The following is a 15,929-nucleotide window of genomic DNA, read 5'->3' on the forward strand; positions in this document are numbered from 1 at the left end:
TGTTTTCAGTGAATACAGATTTTCCGACAACTGAGAAAGAAAATGACAATGCTTATAAAGTTCCATAGAGAACTGTAATTTTAGGAGAACTTGCAGCAAAATGTCTGGCTCTAGCTCCTCCCTCCTCCACAGAATTTTAAAAGAACCAACTTCCGTCTCCTGTCTCCATTATAGTAAACTTTAGCTTCTCTGCATACAGATTTTACCCATGATGAATTGTGAGCAAAAGCTCAATCCAGGAAGAGAATGTAATTTTTTGTATAACATACACTGCTCAAAAAAATAAAGGGAACACTACAATACCACATTATAGATATCAGTGAATTAAGTATTTTGAGTTGCAAGTCTTAATTCAGAGGAATATGTTGAGAACCATACAGCTTAAAATTATCAATGTAAATCATAATTAATATCCCATGGAGGTCTGGATTTGGAATGATACTCAAAATCAAAAGTGGAAAATCAAATTACAGGCTGATCCAACTTCAGTGGAAATGCCTCAAGACAAGGAAACGATGCTCAGTAGTGTAAATGCTCTGACCCCTAGAGGTACAATAGCATGGGGCGGTGTCTACAAAACACAGAAGTTGCTCAGTGCAGCTCATCCAGGGTTGCACATCAGTGTGAGCTGTGGCAAGAAGGGTAACTGTGTCTGTCAGCGCAGTTTCCAGAGCATGGAGCAGATACCAGGAGACAGGCCAGTACACCAGGAGATGTGGAGGGGGGCCATAAGAGGGGAACAACCAGTGGCGTATCCAGGAAGGGGCAGCCGGGGCATGTGCCCCGGGCGCAGCCGACAGGGGGGCGCCAGCGGGCCGCCTGATGATGTGGCGGTCCAAGGAGACTCCTCGTCGGTGGCATTCTGCCGCCCCCACACTGAGATAGTCCCGTTCTCTGAGCCGGCTGTCAAATTGACAGCCGGCTCAGAGAAAGTGCTGGGCGTGGAATCCCAAGTGTCTGCAGCGTAACTACCGCGGTCGCAGGTGGGACTGCACTTGTCCCGAAGCAGAGCCCCTCCACCGCAGACAGCCGCACACCACAACTATGGCTGCTGCTGCTCTGAGCGCACAGGACCTAGGATGAGGTCACAGGAGGGGAGGAGTCAGAGTCACATGATCGGGACGGTTAGACCTCTGTGTAGTGCAGGACTCTGCTGGTTTTCATGGTGCTGGACGAGGGTAAGGTTTTGTGTGGGGTCAGGAGTGGTTTGTGTGGATGTAGCAGAGCCGTGTGTGTATGAGGTGTACGGAGCGAAAGCTGCGTGTGCAAGGTGTATGGAGCAGAGCTGGGTGTGTACGGAGCGGAGCCGTGTGTGTACAAGGTGTACAGAGCGGAGCCGTGTGTGCAAGGTGTATGGAGCGGAGCCGTGTGTGCAAGGTGTATGGAGCGGAGCTGGGTGTGTATGAGGTGTGCGGAGCGGAAAACGTGTGTGCAAGGTGTATGGAGCGGAGCTGGGTGTGTACGAGGTGTACAGAGCGGAGCCGTGTGTGCAAGGTGTATGGAGCGGAGCTGGGTGTGTACAAGGTGTATGGAGCGGAGCTGGGTGTGTACGAGGTGTACGGAGCGGAGCCGTGTGTGCAAGGTGTACGGAGCTCAGCCGCGTGTGTAGGAGTAACTAGGCGTGGCCATTATACTGTACGCAATATGTGTGTGTTTGTGCATGCATGCGTAGCGCTGCGGGTGAATGTGCAGAGAGGTAAATGGTTTTGCATGAGTGTGTACGGGGAGGAGAGGCGAGGGCAATGATGGGGCTGACGGGGAGAGTGCAATAATTGGGATGGAGGGAGAGGAGGAAATTATGGCTGTGGTGGAATGGGCAATGATGGAGGTGGAATAGGCAATGATGGGGGGAGGAAATGATGGAGGTGGTGGAAATTGGAATGGTCGATGGTGGTGGGGGGAGAATGCAATGATGGTGGGGAGGAGGAAATCATGGAGGTGGTGGAAAGGGCAATAATGAGGGGGGGAGAAATTATGGATGTGGTAGAATGGACACTGATGATATTGGAGGGAGAGAAAATGATGCAGGTGGTGGAATGGACAAGTATGGTGATGGCGGCGGAAAGTACAATGATGATCGTGGTGGAAAGGGCAATGATGGGGATGGTGGGGGAAGAGAAAATGATGATATGGTGGAAAAGACAAAGGAGGAAATGATTGAGGTGGTGGAATGGGAAATTATGGGGTGGTGGGGGAGAAAGCAATGATAGTGGTGATGGAGAAGGTGAAGATGGAGGTGGTGAAGAGAGCAATGATGGGGTGGGGTAGAGGAAAATAATAGGCATATATGAGGAAACATTATAGGAGAATGGGGGGCATGTATGAGGAAACAGTACAGGAGATGGGTGCAGACTATGGGGAGCGAATGGGGGAATGTATGCGGGCACAGTATGAGTAGCGATGTGAAAAATGCATGTTTACAGAGTAAGGGGAGTGAGGGTGATGGGATGTGTGCAGACACAATGGGGAGTCAGGTGAGCAGGCAGTATAGAAAGTGAGGGGGTAAATATATAAGGAGACAGTATGGTGAACAGGAGGGATGTGAGAGGAGACAGTATGAGGAGGGAGGGGAATAGTGTGAGGAGACAGTATGGGGGGAGAAAAGTGATTGGGCATAGAATAGAAACTGAGTAGTGGGGGCGTAGCATGGAGGGACAGTGTAAGGGCACAGCCAGGAGGGGACAGCATACCAAGGAGGGGGAGTGTGATGAGAGAGTACAGCATAAATACTGGGCCCTATAGGGGGAAACCATGTGAGAGGACAGTGTGAAGAGGGGTCCGGTATGGAAAGGAGAGGTCAGTGTGAAGAGCATGTACCATAAGAGGGACAGTGTGGGGGTCATATTTTGTGCAGACAATATAGTGAGGGGCAATTTTTTATTCAGGAGCATTATAATGACACTTGTATCTTTAAGGGCATCATGTGGAGATTTTCTGCAAAAGAGCGGAGAAGATGGAAGTCTGCAGAGACGGCTGTAGATGAGAAAGCTCATCATGGGGTCTGGACAAGATGAAGAAAAGAAGGGGAACGGCTACAGAGACGACGTCATCTATAAGGTACCTGGATATAAATGTTATTTGTGATACTAATTCTCATGTTTTTATTTATGTTAGGAGCATTAAAGGAGATGTCCAGGTTTGTAATGAGTATGCAGTCATTCTATGTGACTGCAGACTTCTGAGTTCTCACAGTGCGCCCTGCACGCTGTCAGGATTCTCTAGTGCCGGCGATTTACATATATGCAGTCACATGCTGACTAGACATGTGTGGCCTCACTCAATGATAATGAACTGAGCGAGGCCGGGCACGTCTGGTCGGAATGTGTGGTCAGAAGTATACAAATCACATACTTGTGCTGACATGACTGTCCACCGGCAAGGGAGAATTCTAAAAGTGTGCAGTGCATGCGTTGTGAGAATTCAGAAGCTGCGAGGTCAGGATTCAGCTCTGCAGGTTCCAGTAGTCGTCACATGGACACTTCACTCATATGTGATTTTCATACTTGGTCCTGTGACAACGAGCTTCTCTTCTGCTTCTCTCAGTTTTTCACTGAATATTGAGAGCATTAAGGAGAGTGGCTCGTGGGTACATGACTAAGTGTGCAAATCGCATATGTCCTGGGGGGGGGGGGGAGCTACTTCCTCATTTGTGCAAGGGGGAACAGGAGGTGCAGTGCCAGAACCCTGCAAAATGACCTCCAGCAGGCCACTAACATCCATGTTTCTGCTCAAGCTGTCATAATAAATGGTATGAGGGCACAACACCAACAGCTGTTGGCATTTGTCAGAGAACACCAAAATTGGCAGATTCGACATTGGCACAATATTCTCTTCACGGATGAGACGGGTTCACACTGATCACATGTGACAGAGTTTGGAGATGATGTGGATAACATTCTGCTGCTTGCAACATCTTTCAACATGACCGGTATGGCAGGGGTAAGTAATAGTAATGATGCGGGGAGGCATTTCTTTGGAGGGTCACACAGCTCTCCATGTGCTAGCCAGAGGTATCCTGACTACCATTAGGTATCGGGATGAGATCCTCAGATCCATTGTGAGATGATATACAGGTGCTTCGGACCCTGGGTTCCTTCTGATGCAAGACAATGCTAGGTCTCATGTGGCTGAAGTGTGTTAGTAGTTCCTGCTAAATTAAGGCATTGATGCTATCGACTGGCTTGCCGTTCCCCAGACCTTAATCCGATCAAGCACATCTAGGACATCATGCCTTGTTGCATCCACCAACACCATGTTGCACCACAGAGTGTCCAGGAGTTGACTGGTGTTTTAATCCAGGTCTTGGAGGATACCCCTCAGGAGAACATCCGCTGCCTCATCAGGACCATGCACAGACACATGGAAGCCACACACACTGCTGAACATCATTTTCTTCTCTTGAGGCATTTCCACTGAAGATGGATCATTTTTTGTTTTATTGTTCTCAGCGCATTCCTCTATGTAATAAATGAATTAAATATTCCAGTTGCAAATCATTAGTGATAACTAGGATGTTGTATTTGTGTTCACTTAATTTTTTTTCAGCAGTGTATATTACAAAGTTGCTTATTTTTATGCATACTGTTGACTTATGTAATAAAATTTTATAATGGCAGCTATCCTTCAACTATTCAAACAAGGGGTGAATAAAGTATTGAACAAGTCACCAATTAAATATATTTCTAAAGGTGCTATTGACATGAAATACTCACCAGATGCCTGTAACCACTCATCCAATCCACAGAGTCAAAGAAATCAAACCATAGATATCCATAAATTAAGTCAAGTGTAATAATGAGAAATGACACACGGAAAATTGAATAGAGCAGTCCTGGGCAAAGTGCGGCCCACAGGCCACATCTGGCCTTCTAGCTGTCACAGTCCGGCCCGCGGACTGAGACGGCAGTGGGGCTGAAAACCTGAGGTCCGCAGGCCCCACTGTGCTTGCCTGTTCTCTCGCTGTCTCCCGCAGTCAGCATTGGTGGAGGAGGGGCCTCCATCCACTTCCTCCACGAATCAGCGTGTGAAACAGCTGACGTGATGACGTCATGTCATCGCGTCAGATGTGTACCGCCGGAGAGTCAGCGCATCGGAGGCCGCAGCTGAAGCAGAAGCAGGGCGCTTGGGAACGGGACCAAGGTAAGTATATGGTGTTTTTTTTTTGTGTGTGTTTTTTTTTCATGTGTATGAACATGGGGATTCTATGAGGGTGACATGCAGCACACAGGGAGCCTATGAGGGTGTCATGCTGCACACGGGGAGGCTATGGGTGTGACATGCTGCACATGGGGAGGCTATGGGGGTGTCATGCTGCACACGGGGAGGCTATGGGAAGTCTGTATACTGTCATGCAACATATGGGGAGGCTATGTGGGTCTCAATCAGTATGTGGGGAGGCTGTGTGGGGCCTCATTCAGAATGTGGAGAGACTGTGGGGCTCATGCTGTATATATGATGGCAGTGTGGGGCTCATGCTGTATATGGGGAGGCTGTGTGGGGTTCATGCAGTACCTGGGGAGGCTGTGTGGGGCTCATGCTGTATATAGGGAGGCTGTGTGGGGCTCATTCTGTATATAAGGGGCTGTGGGGGTGTTCAAAGATATATAGGGGGTGTCAGCATACTTAATTATGCTCAATATTAAATGATACAATTAATAATAAATAGTGATGAGCGGATATACTCGTTACTCGAGATTTCTAGAGTGTGCTTGGGGGTCCTCCGAGTATTTTTTAGTGCTCGGAGTTTGTTTTTCTTGCTGCAGCTGAATGATTTACATCTGATAGCCAGCTTAATTACATGTGGGGGGGTTGCCTGGTTGCTAGGGAATCCCCACATGTACTTAAGCTGGTTATCAGATGTAAATGATTCAGCTACGGCAAGAAAAACTAAAACTCCGAGCACTAAAAAATACTCGGAGGACCCACGAGCATGCTCGAGAAATCTCGAGTAACGAGTATATTCGCTCATCACTATTAATAAATTAATATTGAGTAGAATTAATTTCAAACTATTAGTTCTGCCCTCCACAACAGTCATGGTCTCTCATGTGGCCCCTCGGGAAAATTAATTGCCCACCCCTGGAATAGAGTATTGAATACACGAAGAGAGAGAGGTGCAAAAAGCCATGAAACTTCATGACATCAGCTGAAAACAATCAGTGATTAGAAAGCAATCCTGCCACTTAAGGTACCGTCACACTCAGTGATGCTGCAGCGATATAGACAACGAGCCGATCGCTGCAGCGTCGCTGTATAGGTCGCTATAGAGATGTCAAACACAGCAGCTCCAGAACGATGCAGGAGCGATCCTGTGACGTAACGGTGACTCATTTATCGTTCTCACAGGTCCAGAGGCGTATCTAGGGTTTCTGGCACCCGGGGCAAGAATTCATTTTGGCGCCCCCCCCCCCCCCCCCAGGACATATGCGATTTGCACACTTAGTCATGTACCCACGAGCCGCTCTCCTTAATGCTCTCAATATTCAGTGAAAAACTGAGAGAAGCAGAAGAGAAGCTCGTTGTCACAGGACCAAGTATGAAAATCACATATGAGTGAAGTGTCCATGTGACGACTACTGGAACCTGCAGAGCTGAATCCTGACATCGCAGCTTCTGAATTCTCACAACGCATGCACTGCACACTTTTAGAATTCTCCCTTGCCGGTGGACAGTCATGTCAGCACAAGTATGTGATTTGTATACTTCTGACCACACATTCCGACCAGACGTGCCCGGCCTCGCTCAGTTCATTATCATTGAGTGAGGCCACACATGTCTAGTCAGCATGTGACTGCATACAGTGGGGCAAAAAAGTATTTAGTCAGTCAGCAATAGTGCAAGTTCCACCACTTAAAAAGATGAGAGGCGTCTGTAATTTACATCATAGGTAGACCTCAACTATGGGAGACAAACTGAGAACAAAAATCCAGAAAATCACATTGTCTGTTTTTTTATCATTTTATTTGCATATTATGGTGGAAAATAAGTATTTGGTCAGAAACAAAATTTCATCTCAATACTTTGTAATACATCCTTTGTTGGCAATGACAGAGGTCAAACGTTTTCTGTAAGTCTTCACAAGGTTGCCAAACACTGTTGGTGGTATGTAGGCCCATTCCTCCATGCAGATCTCCTCTAGAGCAGTGATGTTTTTGGCTTTTCGCTTGGCAACACGGACTTTCAACTCCCTCCAAAGGTTTTCTATAGGGTTGAGATCTGGAGACTGGCTAGGCCACTCCAGGACCTTGAAATGCTTCTTACGAAGCCACTCCTTCGTTGCCCTGGCGGTGTGCTTTGGATCATTGTCATGTTGAAAGACCCAGCCACGTTTCATCTTCATTGCCCTTGCTGATGGAAGGAGGTTAGCACTCAAAATCTCACGATACATGGCCCCATTCATTCTTTCATGTACCCGGATCAGTCGTCCTGGCCCCTTTGCAGCGAAACAGCCCCAAAGCATGATGTTTCCACCACCATGCTTTACAGTAGGTATGGTGTTTGATGGATGCAACTCAGTATTCTTTTTCCTCCAAACACGACAAGTTGTGTTTCTACCAAACAGTTCCAGTTTGGTTTCATCAGACCATAGGACATTCTCCCAAAACTCCTCTGGATCATCCAAATGCTCTCTAGCAAACTTCAGACGGGCCCGGATATGTACTGGCTTAAGCAGTGGGACACGTCTGGCACTGCAGGATCTGAGTCCATGGTGGCGTAGTGTGTTACTTATGGTAGGCCTTGTTACATTGGTCCCAGCTCTCTGCAGTTAATTCACTAGGTCCCCCCGCGTGGTTCTGGGATTTTTGCTCACCGTTCTTGTGATCATTCTGACCCCACGGGGTGGGATTTTGCGTGGAGCCCCAGATCGAGGGAGATTATCAGTGGTCTTGAATGTCTTCCATTTTCTAATTATTGCTCCCACTGTTGATTTCTTCACTCCAAGCTGGTTGGCTATTGCAGATTCAGTCTTCCCAGCCTGGTGCAGGGCAACAATTTTGTTTCTGGTGTCCTTTGACAGCTCTTTGGTCTTCACCATAGTGGAGTTTGGAGTCAGACTGTTTGAGGGTGTGCACAGGTGTCTTTTTATACTGATAACAAGTTTAAACAGGTGCCATTACTACAGGTAATGAGTGGAGGAAAGAGGAGACTCTTAAAGAAGAAGTTACAGGTCTGTGAGAGCCAGAAATCTTGATTGTTTGTTTCTGACCAAATACTTATTTTCCACCATAATATGCAAATAAAATGATAAAAAAAACAGACAATGTGATTTTCTGGATTTTTGTTTCTCAGTTTGTCTCCCATAGTTGAGGTCTACCTATGATGTAAATTACAGACACCTCTCATCTTTTTAAGTGGTGGAACTTGCACTATTGCTGACTGACTAAATACTTTTTTGCCCCACTGTATATGTAAATCGCCGGCACGAGAGAATCCTGACAGCGTGCAGGGCGCACTGTGAGAACTCAGAAGTCTGCAGTCACATAGAATGACTGCATACTCATTACAAACCTGGACCTCTCCTTTAATGCTCCTAACATAAATAAAAACATGAGAATTAGTATCACAAATAACATTTATATCCAGGTACCTTATAGATGACGTCGTCTCTGTAGCCGTTCCCCTTCTTTTCTTCATCTTGTCCAGACCCCATGATGAGTTTTCTCATCTACAGCCGTCTCTGCAGACTTCCATCTTCTCCGCTCTTTTGCAGAAAATCTCCACATGATGCCCTTAAAGATACAAGTGTCATTATAATGCTCCTGAATAAAAAATTGCCCCTCACTATATTGTCTGCACAAAATATGACCCCCACACTGTCCCTCTTATGGTACATGCTCTTCACACTGACCTCTCCTTTCCATACCGGACCCCTCTTCACACTGTCCTCTCACACGGTTTCCCCCTATAGAGCCCAGTATTTATGCTGTACTCTCTCATCACACTCCCCCTCCTTGGTATGCTGTCCCCTCCTGGCTGTGCCCTTACACTGTCCCTCCATGCTACGCCCCCACTACTCAGTTTCTATTCTATGCCCAATCACTTTTCTCCCCCCATACTGTCTCCTCACACTATTCCCCTCCCTCCTCATACTGTCTCCTCTCACATCCCTCCTGTTCACCATACTGTCTCCTTATATATTTACCCCCTCACTTTCTATACTGTCTGCTCACCTGACTCCACATTGTGTCTGCACACATCCCATCACCCTCACTCCCTGTACTCTGTAAACATGCATTTTTCACATCGCTGCTCATACTGTGCCCGCATACATTCCCCCATTCGCTCCCCATAGTCTGCACCCATCCCCCCGTACTGTTTTCTCATACATGCCCCCATTGCTCATACATGCCCCCCATTCTCCTATAATGTTTCCTCATATATGCCTATTATTTTCCTCTACCCCACCCCATCATTGCTTTCTTCACCACCTCCATCTTCGCCTTCTCCACCACCACTATCATTGCTTTCTCCCCCACCACCCCATAATTTCCCATTCCACCACCTCAATCATTTCCTCCTTTGTCTTTTCCACCACATCCATAATTTCCTCCTCTCCCTCCATCCCAATTATTGCACTCTCCCCGTCAGCCCCATCATTGCCCTCGCCTCTCCTCCCCGTACACACTCATGCAAAACCATTTACCTCTCTGCACATTCACCCGCAGCGCTACGCATGCACGCACAAACACACACATATTGCGTACAGTATAATGGCCACGCCTAGTTACTCCTACACACGCGGCTGAACTCCGTACACCTTGCACACACGGCTCCGCTCCGTACACCTCATACACACCCAGCTCCGCTCCATACACCTTGCACACACGGCTCCGCTCTGTACACCTCGTACACACCCAGCTCCGCTCCATACACCTTGCACACACGGCTTCCGCTCCGCACACCTCGTACACACCCAGCTCCGCTCCATACACCTTGCACACACGGCTCCGCTCTGTACACCTCGTACACACACGGCTCCGCTCCATACACACCCAGCTCTGCTCCATACACCTTGCACACGCAGCTTTCGCTCCGTACACCTCATACACACACGGCTCTGCTACATCCACACAAACCACTCCTGACCCCACACAAAACCTTACCCTCGTCCAGCACCATGAAAACCAGCAGAGTCCTGCACTACACAGAGGTCTAACCGTCCCGATCATGTGACTCTGACTCCTCCCCTCCTGTGACCACATCCTAGGTCCTGTGCGCACAGAGCAGCAGCAGCCATAGTTGTGGTGTGCGGCTGTCTGCGGTGGAGGGGCTCTGCTTCGGGACAAGTGCAGTCCCACCTGCGACCGCGGTAGTTACGCTGCAGACACTTGGGATTCCACGCCCAGCACTTTCTCTGAGCCGGCTGTCAATTTGACAGCCGGCTCAGAGAACGGGACTATCTCAGTGTGGGGGCGGCAGAATGCCACCGACGGGGAGCCTCCTTGGACCGCCACATCATCAGGCGGCCCGCTGGCGCCCCCCTGTCGGCTGCACCCGGGGCACATGCCCCGGCTGCCCCCCCCTGGATACGCCACTGCACAGGTCGTTAGCTCCATGTAAAACATCGCTGGTATCGTTGCTTTTGCTGTCAAACACGACGATACACGCCGACCTGACGACCAAATAAAGTTCTGGACTTCTAGCTCCGACCAGCGATATCACAGTGGGATCCAGATCGCTGCTGCGTGTCAACCACAATGAGATCGCTAACCAGGACGCTGCAGCATCATGGATCATTGTCATTCTCGTTTTAAAGTTGCTAGGTGTGAAGGTACCTTTAGTCAAAAACACCAGCTGGTTCAACTCATTTCCAAGGTGCCACACAAGAAACCTCTCATGATGGTTAAAACAAGTGAGTTGTCTTAAGACCGTCTCAACCTTATAGTTGTAAACCATACTGATTACATTGGTTACAGAAACGTTTCTAAACTACTAATGGTTCCAGTGAGCACTGTTGGGGTTTTAATCTGGAAGTGGAAAGCACATCATTTCACCATAAACCTGCCATGACCAGATGATCCAGCAAGATTTTTGACAGGGAATGAAAAGGTATTAGGGTATGTGTCCACGTTCAGGATTGCATCAGGATTTGGTCAGGATTTTTCATCAGTATTTGTAAGCCAAAACCAGGAGTGGAACAATTAGAGGAAAAGTATAATAGAAACATATGCTCCACTTTTGCATTTATCACCCACTCCTGGTTTTGGGTTACAAATACTGATGAAAAATCGTGACCAAATCCTGATGCAATCCTGAGCGTGGACACATACCCTTAGTGATTGAAAACACCTCATACACTTTATTGTTTGTAAACACCTCATACAGCAATGAGAGACACACCAAAAAAGGCAAAATAAAAATGGTAAAAATAGTGTCTGACATTGCATATATGAGTTGTTTGAAGCACAAAATATGTGTAGACGGCGCACGGTGTGACTTGCTGAGAAGTATACAGGAAAATAAGAGCAAATATTGTATTAAAACCAAAAATTTTTATTGGGGGGAAACAGAAAAAAAAAAGGGGAAATAAACTTAGGGGGTATCAACCTGTGCCACCATGGGGGAATGGTAGGTTTCTTTTTCGGAATGGGGAGAGGAAAATGAGGATGATGAAGACGACGACGAGGAGGAGGATGTTGACCTATTATAGTCCAGGAGGCTGGATGGCAGGTCTAAACCCTCCGCAGGGTATAATGGGGAGGAAACCGCCACCTCTGTAGGGGAGGGAGGAGGCAACACGAGCCTTTGTGAGGTTCTTGGTTGGCTCTGGCTGCTCCTGCTGCGGCTAGAGCCCCGACGTCTACTTGTTGTTTGTACTGGAGCAGCCAGAGCCTCAGTGCGTGTCCTCTTGCTTTTGTGTTTTCTTTTCCTTTTCTTTCCACGATCTCCCCTAGAATGATGGCTGCGGGAGGATGAGGGCCTGGCAGGAGCAGGAGTCGGCGGCACACTGCTATGGTGCCTGTGGTGGTGTCGCTCGGCACTTGGACCAGGGTGGGGTGGCTGGAGTGGCTCTGCAGCAGTAGTCGGAGTCATGCTAGCCAGCGACGGCACTACGGGCAGTGTCGCTGACTGCATGACGTGAGCCTGCTGCAGAGCCCTCACGTAGGAAGTGTTGCAGTCCTGCATCACCGAAATCTGGAGTTCCGGCGTAAGGTGTTCCACCATGCCCTTACCAATAGTGCTTAAAAAATGTTTTGCCGGATTTGAGAGCTCGGCTTCCAGATTTTCAAGGCGCCGTTCGATACTGGACAGACGAGTGTCCATTTTATCGCTCAGCGCCTTGAAACAGTTCTGGAAAACCGTGCTCAAATGCAAAAATTCGGGCATGGCTGGCCTGTCCGAGGCCCGCTGGCGCTGTCGGGAATTCCCAAACGAAGGTGCGCCAGAGGCCTCGTGCAGGGGAACACCTGATGGACCGGCTGCCGGTTATCCAGATGGTGGTGCAAGCCTGCTGTCGCTGTGGGAGGGCTGTGACGGGTCAGATGGCGATTCATGAAGGTCCGCTCCTGCGGGGCGAGCTCGCTCGAGGGTGCTGCTGTGTGTCCTGTGAAAAGATAAGGAAAGAATTAGCCTTCAATTAATTAACTATCACATACGCCAACTCCTGTAATAAAATTAACATTACATGACACATCAATACATTATCCCCTGTCTCTCAGTCTGTGTGGCCTATAATAAATTGCTGATTGTTATCGCCAGCTGACCATTAGGGCTGACGATAACAATCATGGACATACCTACGGCAGAAAATGACTGGTCATTCCCGCTGCCAAAGCCAATGCATACCTCTGTCATCGTTTTCAAAAAATTTTTGAAAAAAAAATCTTTCTTGATGCTGCCTATGCGGCCAAATTAGTAAAAAATTTAAAGTCCAGAAAAACATTTAAAAAAAAAAAAAAAGTCACTTTGCTGATCTGATTGCAGGAACGGCCATGACGTTAGGATCATGTGATCCAGACGTCATCATTATTCCTGCGATCAGAACTACCCTGACTCAGAACGTAACCTGTCATGGACTACAATGACTCACGCCTAACCCAAAAAATTACTAATGGGCTATATACCATTCCACTAGGGTAAAAGGATGGCCAAAATGCTACGATGACTACATGGATGGCCAATACACTATGTTCCTTTGGAAATATACTATGTGTATATGTAGATAGAAGGTGTACTATGTGGCTGCGATATAGTGGCCTGGCAATATACTATGTGGATGCACAATGTACGTGGCTGGGCAATGTACTATGTGGCTGTGCAATATGCTATGTGTCTGGGCAATGTACAATGTGGCTGTGCAATATGGTATGTGTCCAAAATACTTACTGTCGGCGGGTAAGGACCGGTCTTAGGAACTGGAGTGCCCTGTTATATTTATAGGGCACCGACTTGGACGCAGCAGCACCACTCCGAGCTTGCTCCTCCGCAGCACGGATCCCCTTATTGAAACGGTCCTTCATGGATCGCCATCTGGTCCTCAACTTTTTCACTGTGAATGTAAAGACAAAAAAATGGTTACATATTTAGCATTTTAAAAGGATAAAACAACTGTGTGCGATGCAAAGTTTAGGCGTTGATCACATCACACACGGTTGTGTTTATCCTGGCAAGATGGGTCATAGCAGCTGCAATACTCACTAAAGTTGCCTTTGGCCTTCGCTGAGGCACTGTCAAAGCCATCCCACAGCGACTTTGCCACCTCTGCCCACAAACGCCTCGACACCACCTGGTCCATGTGCCGAGGGTCACGGCTGTCCCACAACGGGCCACGCTCCTGGATGCTGGAGATCAGGAGGTCCACATCAATACTGTCTCCTTGGGCCCGTTGTGAAACCTAGAAAAATTAGAAAACAAATAGGTTACAAATATGCAAATAATATCAACCACCAGTACCTGGCATGATAGGTCCTTTGCCCTATCCTTTGCCATTTGATGTATGTATATTGATGTTTTCTACACCTGTGTTTTGGAATGTTTGTGTGCAGGGAGTTCAACTTTATTTTACCTTCCCCCAATACTTGCTGCCCTGAAAATCTATAATGTAATTAAAGGCCCCGTCTCACATAGCGATTTACCAACGATCACGACCAGCGATACTACCTGGCCGTGATCGTTGGTAAGTCGTTGTGTGGTTGCTGGGGAGCTGTCACACAGACAGCTCTCTCCAGCGACCAACGATCAGGGGAACGACTTCGGCATCGTTGAAACTGTCTTCAACGATGCCGAAGTCCCCCTGCAGCACCCGGGTAACCAGGGTAAACATCGGGTTACTAAGTGCAGGGCTGCGCTTAGTAACCCGATGTTTACCCTGGTTACCAAAAAAAAAAAAACAGTACATACTCGCCTTCTGATGTCCGTCAGGTCCCTTGCAGTCTGCTTCCTGCTCTGACAGTGCCGCCGTACAGTGAGAGCAGATCACAGCGGTGACGTCACTGCTGTGCTGTGCTCTCACTGTACGGCCGGCGCTCACAGTCAGAGCAGGAAGCAGACGGCAAGGGACCTGACGGACATCAGATGGTGAGTATGTACTGTTTGTTTTTTTTACATTTACGCTGGTAACCAGGGTAAACATCGGGTTACTAAGCGCGGCCCTGCGCTTAGTAACCCGATGTTTACCCTGGTTACCAGTGAAGACATCGCTGGATCGGTGTCACACACACCGATTCAGCGATGTCACCGGGACCTCGCCGACCAAAAAACGGCCCAGGCCATTCCGACACGACCAGCGATCTCACAGCAGGGGCCTGATCGCTGGTACGTGTCACACATAGCGAGATCGCTACTGAGGTCGCTGTTGCGTCACAAAACTTGTGACTCAGCAGCGATCTCGCTAGCGATCTCGCTATGTGTGACGGGGGCCTAAGCTTAGTAAACATCCCTAGTGAAAGCAGGATGCTCCTCAAATGTAATGTTCCTCACAGCAGGATGCTACTGAAAAAAAAAGATAAAAAAAAAAAAAAACCTCACTCGCCGGCCTGACGCCACATCTTGGCCCCGATCTCTCTGCTCCCGCTGACTGCCTTCCCCCTCACTTGAAGAAGCCTGGAAAAATTGTATACAAAAATTATTGTCAATGCTACAAATGGCAGCGAATAGTAAGCAACTGGACATAATTACTCACCGCACTCCCCCGCGTCGATTGGCTATGCTCAGAAGAACTTGGCATTCTTGCAAGTTTGTTCTGCAATGAAAAAATAAGCAAAAAATCACATCCAATGCCACATACAATAAAATAGGCCCAAAACATTAAAACAACCACAATTGACTGTTGACTGATAGGACAATGCAAACTCAAAAAGCGACACCACAACGCCATACATTGCAATCGAATTCGAATACAATCGAAGAAACAATACAAGAATAGACCCAAACAAAATTAAGCAAAAATAGACACCTATGTCAAAATTTTTAAAGATAAAAACTTAAAAAAAAAACATTAGAGGAAAAAAAAAGGCACAATGAAATAGCAAACTAATGAACGCCATAATTTACAATTACAACAAGACATGATCCCAAACAACACCATCTGGTGACATCCACCGAAGTACATCAGAAAAAGGCGATAAATACCATTCTAGCTAATAAGCAATAAACATTACGGGACAACCGCTGTTACAATATACAGCAACCAAAAGAAAAACCATAGTCAAATAGAAAAGAAAACACAATAAATTAAAAAAAAAGGTCCCCAACTAAAAAAAAAAAAAAAAAAAAAAAAAGGACATACTACACACTTGGCAATGGAAACATTCAAGAAAGGAGATACATACGGAAGCCATACGGAAAACGACGTAAAACCATCATAGATAAAAAAAAAAAAAAAAAAGGGAAAATACAATTGAAAAGAGAATTGCATAGCAGCACGGAACAATACAATACAAATGAAACATCATAAATGTAGCTCCCCCACCAGCAAGAAAAGACACTCA

At 47.4% G+C, this 15,929-nt stretch overlaps 2 protein-coding genes across 3 annotated transcripts in view; one reads left to right on the forward strand and one right to left on the reverse strand.

Annotated features, from left to right (window-relative positions):
* NECAB2 (N-terminal EF-hand calcium binding protein 2) overlaps window positions 1-15,929 on the forward strand; it is a 414,952-nt gene that overhangs the window by 167,258 nt on the left and 231,765 nt on the right. The gene's annotated exons all lie outside the window — the stretch shown is intronic.
* LOC143808962 (uncharacterized) lies at window positions 12,427-13,889 on the reverse strand. The gene is made up of 3 exons (XM_077292140.1): window positions 13,639-13,889; window positions 13,327-13,489; window positions 12,427-12,544 (listed from the first exon to the last, which is right to left on the reverse strand). Exons 1-3 carry the CDS (start codon window positions 13,733-13,735, stop codon window positions 12,427-12,429), a joined length of 378 nt encoding a protein of 125 aa, XP_077148255.1. The 5' UTR covers window positions 13,736-13,889.

The sequence above is a fragment of the Ranitomeya variabilis genome, chromosome 2, assembly GCF_051348905.1.
Source record: "Ranitomeya variabilis isolate aRanVar5 chromosome 2, aRanVar5.hap1, whole genome shotgun sequence".
Lineage (NCBI taxonomy): Eukaryota > Metazoa > Chordata > Amphibia > Anura > Dendrobatidae > Ranitomeya > Ranitomeya variabilis.

Bases quoted from the DNA above. Each gene is read 5' to 3' on its own strand.
- LOC143808962 (XM_077292140.1), bottom strand. From the start codon at position 13,735: ATGGACCAGGTGGTGTCGAGGCGTTTGTGGGCAGAGGTGGCAAAGTCG. The intron at 13,490-13,638 runs GTGAGTATTGCA...TTACATTCACAG, and splicing joins GAAGGCCAAAGGCAACTTTA to TGAAAAAGTTGAGGACCAGA. The intron at 12,545-13,326 runs GTAAGTATTTTG...ATCTTTTCACAG, and splicing joins CCGGTCCTTACCCGCCGACA to GACACACAGCAGCACCCTCG.